The 6,773-nt window shown below is 33.7% G+C and overlaps 1 protein-coding gene across 1 annotated transcript; it reads right to left on the minus strand.

Moving 5' to 3' along the window:
* Positions 1-2,759: 2,759 nt before the first annotated feature.
* Positions 2,760-4,773, minus strand: LOC145045042 (uncharacterized). Its single transcript, XM_078993392.1, has 5 exons — positions 4,672-4,773; positions 4,499-4,570; positions 4,017-4,112; positions 3,540-3,896; positions 2,760-3,449 (listed from the first exon to the last, which is right to left on the minus strand). The coding sequence occupies exons 1-5, from the start codon at positions 4,771-4,773 to the stop codon at positions 3,210-3,212; spliced, it is 867 nt and encodes a 288-aa protein (XP_078849518.1). The 3' UTR covers positions 2,760-3,209.
* Between the last annotated feature and the right edge of the window lie 2,000 nt (positions 4,774-6,773).

Below are 6,773 nucleotides of genomic sequence, written 5' to 3' on the forward strand. Positions count from 1 at the left end.
GTTTCAATGCTCCTTCAAGGGCAAAGAGAAAAGGCTTTTGTTGGGGCACCATTGTTAATCTACACTCCTCCCTATCAAAACTCGATCTTGACTTTAAAAATCTTTTCTCGAACCAAAATGAAGGTAGGTTCTGGAAGCTTGTGGCCTCAGGAGTATACACAGTAGCCTCTCTGAGAATCCATATCGATAACAAGATCCTCCCAAAATCAAGCAACCGTTGGATCTGGAATCATCTGGTACCTCGGAAAGTAAACATACTAGAATGGAGAGTTAGTCATGGAAGATTACCAACAAAAGAGAACTTGTTCAAATTAGGAATCGGCCCCAACCCTCTATGCACCCTTTGCAATCAGCATGCAAAATCTGAGAGCCATTTATTCACCACTTGCTCAGTGTCATTAAAAGTTTGGGGTGACATCAGATCTTGGTGGCATTGGTTTCCACTAAGTTTCCAGTCGGTTACAGATTTACTTCACTGCAAAGAAAATTTTCAATCTAATGATGATCTAGGATTACTTCATGAAGCTGTGTCCTTGGTCTTTATTTGGGTCATTTGGAATTTTAGAAACAAAATGGCTTATTCAAAAAAAATGCATCTCTCCTTTCGGTCTCATAAATGATATCCAAACCTTATCGTATCTATGGATAAACGTTAGACATAAAACTAAGAAGCCCAGATGGTTAGAATGGTGCTGCAACCCAATTCAAGAGGCTGGCATGTTGTAAAATGCATTGGGGGGGGGGGGGGGGGGGGGTTCTGTTTCCACTTCATTTCTTTTGGTGTCTTGGTGTATGCCAGGTTGTAGTTTAAGTGTGTGTTTGGTGTGCGTTTTTTTCTCTACCCCGGGTAGACATCCTTTTAGGCATATAACTACGCTTGGCATTCTTTCGTGTGTTTCTTTCTAATGTGTGTCGACTTAAACAGGATGGGGGGATATGCTATTTTGGCGTGTGTTTTCTATATTCGTGTTTGTTTATTCTTGCAGGTTTCCTCAACTCACTCCTGGTTTTGGAGGTAGTCGTAAAACATCTTGAAGAATCTCTCAATTGCATTTCTTGGAGTTGGAGGCAGCTGCATAAATTCCATAAGATCCACAAACGCGCTCCTGGAGAATCGTCAAGGCCATAAAAAATTGGGGCTCACGCATGCACCCCCTGGAATTGGATATATTTGCAGAATTTTCATAAAGGATCTCATATTCGCACCTGCAGGATCGTCAAGGAACAAAAATCCGGTACCCTGTCGGTGTTGCTTCAATAAAAGGTCGTCGATGCCTCAAGCAATCTAGGCGGGGAATCTGGTTGTAAACATGTTATGGATTCCAATTAAACTTCCTAGATCAACATTAACTTAGTCTAGGATGTCTTATCTACAATATCTATTCTCTCTCTCTTCTTAATTCATCTTCTGTATGTATTGTGATTGTCCAGCATCCTGCTGGCTTCTTTTAATGAATGTTTTTTCCTTGCCGTTCAAAAAAAACCTAGTATATTTAATATATATGGAGCATGTGTTGAAATAATATTGAAAATTGCCTCATAATAGTCGATTATGATGCATCTCCTTTGGCGAATTGGGCCATGATCCAGTCTCCTAGCTGGCTGAAAAGTCATATATTCACTTTTGAATCATTTAAGCCGAAAGATAATATGCGAAGGTTTACATCTCCCTATTTGCTTTTGTTTAACTGTCCTATGAAATATGTTTCTAAATATAACGCTCATATTTTCCGAATTTTAGCTATAAAAAAGTTACTAGAAAATTTCCATATATAAAAGATGCAATCATGCAAATGTGTTCCACAAATCAAATTAAGAGCTGGTTTTTCCTCCACAAAGCCCCATTAGGTGTTTTCGATTTTGATAAATTTGACTGAAGCAAGAACATTATATGTTATTTTTTATATACAAAAAAAATAAACACATTTTAATTTACTTAAGCATCCTTCAAGGAAAAAGCTATAAAAAATATTAATTATTTTAACTTTTCATACGTTTAATGACTTAAACTTATACATCAAAAAACGCCAATCGAGTATTACAGACCAAATGTTATTCACTATGGTAGTTTTTGATTTGGTTTTACAATGGTTTTTTCATACATCAGTAGTTGGGTTTGGTACTTAGCTAGCTAGAACATTATTCTATTTTTGACAATGAAATTTCCTTTTGATTAATTATAAAGGTTTTTTTTATCTGGACTTAAAATACATTTAAATCGGCCATGTATTATTGTATTTTATTATACAAATATAACCTTGCAAATGTTGATAAAAATTGAAGGATAATCATAAAATGACAGAAATTTACACAACTATGGTCATTTTGATTTAGACTAAGCTTTTTGTCAAATAAAAAGTATATATCCACAATCGGATGAACAAAACGGAAACTTGAAGAAAATGTTTCGGAGTTTTTTTTTTTATTAAAATGCAACAAAAAGTTAAACGAAAATCGTTGAAAAATAAAAGATCACAAGCAATCAACAACATATAACACACATTTGGGATTTAAGAGTAGACAAAACATTTAAAAAAACGTTGGGTTTAAAGTAGACATCATATGTTTTAAAATTGGAGAAGATATATTTTGTAATTAATGGTTATTTGGGTCCTATAATTACGACTGCATGGTTAAGTTTCTGATTAATTTGTGTTTCCCATAATTAGGCATTAGGCCATTAGCCCATTCATAAAAAGAAAATCAAACCACAGAAATTTAACATCCACTTGAATACAAAAGAAAAAAACCAACTGCAATAAACCCTCAAAGTTTCAACTTTGGACTCAACCTCAATATGGTAACCCATATTAGATAAGAAGTAACTTGCATGATCAGAAATAAAGAGTCAAATGTATCTCAAACCAAAAGATGAAACAAAATCAAGTATCTCAAACCAAAAGATCAAAAAGAAAATCAAGCATCCTAATAGCTTACCATTATCATGGATTTCTGAAGGATTGCAACAGCTTCATCAATTTGTTTGTGGGTTACCTCAGCAGGTGGCATCATCCGAATGCTGTTGATTACTCCCCCAAACTCCAACTGAAGCCCCAGCTGTTGGCATGCAATGATCAATGGTTGCGCATTCACCTTCAGCTCAATAGTAGAAACCAGACCAATTGATCTTATGCCCACAACCTGATGATGCATTCCCAAGTTCTTGATTAATGACTCCTTCAAATAATTCCCACTGCTTTGGACCTTGTTCAAATATTCTTGTTGGGATACCATATTAAGCAACTTCGAGGCATCCAGACAACGTAACGTGGCGTGGGCGTGAATTGTTTATCCGGCTGATAAAAATGAATGTAATCAGCAAGTATGTCGTTGACAACAATCGCGCCAATCCCAATGTCGTCTCCAAAGCCAATGAGCATAGCATCCGGTTCAACACCGAATGGAGTATGTGCCCATAAGGTTCCGCTACGCCCTAACCCAGATTGAACCTGAATTATCAAAGTATGTATCATCAGTTTTTTTTTTTTTTTTTTTTATTTGTATATGCTTATATAGTTTTAATAGAAAGAGAGATTTACCTCATCCATCACAAGAACTGTCTTGGAATTGTTACAAGCACTCCTCAAATCGATCAAGTCTTTTTGTTGAAACCTATATATGCCACCCAGTCCCTGTAAGGGTTCTAGGAACACAATCTGAAACTCTCCTTCGTCAACTCGGTTAATTAACTCCTCCATTTGAATTGGGGGTGGACTTGAGTTTGGGATGTTGATTGACAGGGACACATATGTTGCAGACGGCTGTGGTGGTGACGAGAACCTGAGTAACCTTGAGCAAGCTCCAGTAAACATGATGGCTTCATCCGACAAAGGGGAGTTGTACAACATCCCACCTCTTACAAACGATGCACTTGAGATCATATCCTTAAAGAGATCCTGCAATCAATTTCATTAATGTTAGTATTCAACTTGTATATTCAAACTTCACGAATTAATCATCAAAAAACTTATGACCAGGAAAGGAAACATAGCTAGCATAATTAGATAAAAGGTCACCTGACTTTCCGATATAGGATCGGAAGAAACGAAGGATTGCTTCAAACGAGGAAATCCTCCGGAGTACGTGAAATCGAGTTGTGCTTTCGCTTTGCCCTGAAATTTTTTTGGTAGGAGCCATAAACATAAAGAAAAGAACCTTTCAAATGTTTCCAACCACTTCACACTCATTTATACATGAAAAACAAAGGGTTTTCGGCCTTAAATATCAGTAGTTTTGAAGGGATCGAAGCACTTCCCACAGATTTATAAATGATAAACAAGATAAAGAAGAAGAAATCAAATTACCTAGGGTCTAGACGATACACATTGCAACTATATAAACAAAATAGATCGATATCGTTAACAGAGGCTCTGTTTTCCACATTTTCAAAGCACTTTTGTAAATGATAAATAGACATTAAAGAATAAGATCAGCTGTAATTTTGAAAATATCGATAAATGATAAGAAAAGGCAATCAAATTCCCCTAGGGTCTATGACCATTAAAGAAAACAGCTCGACAGCATTGGAATTATACAAACAAAAGAGCTCGATATCATGACTACAAGCTCTCTGTTTTCCACATTTTTATATTCCTATGTATTGAATACTTACTATTTTCCACATTTTTATATTCCTATGTATTGAATACTTACTGTGAACTAAATACTTACCATTAACACACGGGATTTGTTCTTTGTTTCCCCCATTTTCCTGGTGTTGTTCTTCACTGCAAGTCGAGCAAAGTTACCGCCGGTGAAGAAGATGGAATTCATGTCAGCTGCTCTGAATGCTATCGCTAGGGTTTCTTCAAACAATTCAAATGATGTAAAATCACCTTGCACCAGGATGTTTGTCTTATATTAGTTTGTTTGTTACAAGAGTGGTGGTGATCGTGGTGGTGCGTCCATTACTGCTGTGTCAAAGAGTGTAATAATACAGTACGAACGTATAAAAAAATTTGTTTTAACGATTTCCCTTTTTCACAAAAATAAAAGTTTCTTACAACCCATCATAAAATTAAGTAAAATCTATATTTCTATGACTTCTTGTTAATATATAATCTTAATACTCTAATTTGACTAATCTTGAAAAAAAAATTACATAACGAAACATTTGAAGAGTTTTTATATTTTGTTTTTCAAAAACTGAGAACTTCTCAACCCCATACCAACAATATTAGAATCTATAATACCCATAATCTCTGTACAATATTTCTAAATTTTTTTTAATATTTAATCTTGAAAAAAAAAATACAAAAACCATCAAAATTGGGATTTCGTGGACCCCTTGATAAAAATATATTTCTCATGATTTTTTGTTTAGTCTTCGGAGACGCAATAATAACAAAATCAAACTAATTGAATTCTGTGATACCAAATAGATTAAATTATAAATTACCAAGAATAAATTTATTTAAATATAAAAAACACATTATAGAATTAACTGATTTTAAACTAGCCATAAGAAAAGTAATACAACACAAAATTCCATATAAATAGTTATACTATCAAATAACCAAAATAAAAGTAATTGAATAGAACAATACCCATTATAAGTTCTAAAAACCTATAATCCGATAAATTATTTCACTATTTCTTCGCGTTGTTTCTATTTAATCTATAACCCAATAAAAAATAATAATAATAATAATAAACAATCATACCCATTTAAAGATTATTTTAAATACACAATATCATTATTCCTTTGCACTTTTTTCTCAAGAAAATGATAAAATAAATTATAAAGAAATGAGAAAATAAAAACTGATATGAAACTTGATTTTCAATTTAAGTATCACCCGATAAACTAATCTTTAGGGTAACCAAATCTAAACCGTCTTTCATAATAAGTGTGGTTTTGTAGGTTAAAACTAGATTTCAGTATCTCCATCGGAGAAGATGATCACCAAGACAATCTTCAGTACCGACTCAGTTTCCCCATAAAACAAGCAAGAAATCTACCTCAAATTAATCGAATGATTTCTCGTAAAACTAAAACCATCCATCGGACGTCTAAGCGAACGATTCTCCGTGGCTTCTTGTAATCTTGATCCACAAAAGTACATGTACAAACTTCCTTCTTGGTGATGTGTGATTACGTGTTAATTGTTATGTTATACTAAACGAATGTTTGTGAGTTGTGTAAAAGATAATAATATAATTATTAAGATTCACACATATATGCTATTCAAACTATTTTATAACCGTTATTAATTCCAAGTTAGCAATTCTTATGATAAGTTGTTATAAAACATTTTAAATATTTTAAATATATGATAAAATAGGTATATATTAAAATCATATCATCTCACGAACCGCTACATATAAATATACTTGAAAATAATATATATATATATATAGGTAAAAGATAAAATGAGAACTAAAAAAGATTAGGAACCCTAACAACCATTATTTATATTTTATAACTATTGGTATATTTCATATAATTTTAATAAATATAAAAAGGAGTGGCATGATAGTAAATATTGTTAAATCGAAACCCACTTCCTTAAAAACATATCATTTGATTCAAAATCAGATCTCGATCTGATATTTCTCTCTTTTATCCTCTCAAGAATCTCCTAATTTTTCTAGCCATATCAAGAGCTTGTCGGCAATCGGAACCACCGTCTACGACATCATCACCATCGTGTACTCTGGCGAATTATTCCACATTTGTCTCCCTACTCCCTAGTGCTACCCTACCGCCAACGAAAACACAAATCTGATGAGATATGGTGAAACACTTTTGAACCACCATTTGTTATCGCCAA

The sequence above is a fragment of the Lactuca saligna genome, chromosome 5, assembly GCF_052625555.1.
Source record: "Lactuca saligna cultivar CGN05327 chromosome 5, ASM5262555v1, whole genome shotgun sequence".
Classification (NCBI taxonomy): Eukaryota; Viridiplantae; Streptophyta; class Magnoliopsida; order Asterales; family Asteraceae; genus Lactuca; species Lactuca saligna.

Coding starts and splice junctions, on each gene's coding strand:
- LOC145045042 (XM_078993392.1), bottom strand. CDS start 4,773: ATGAATTCCATCTTCTTCACCGGCGGTAACTTTGCTCGACTTGCAGTG. Junction 4,113..4,498: donor TCGAGCTGTTTTCTTTAATG/GTCATAGACCCT, acceptor AAAAAATTTCAG/GGCAAAGCGAAAGCACAACT. Junction 3,897..4,016: donor ATCCTATATCGGAAAGTCAG/GTGACCTTTTAT, acceptor AATTGATTGCAG/GATCTCTTTAAGGATATGAT.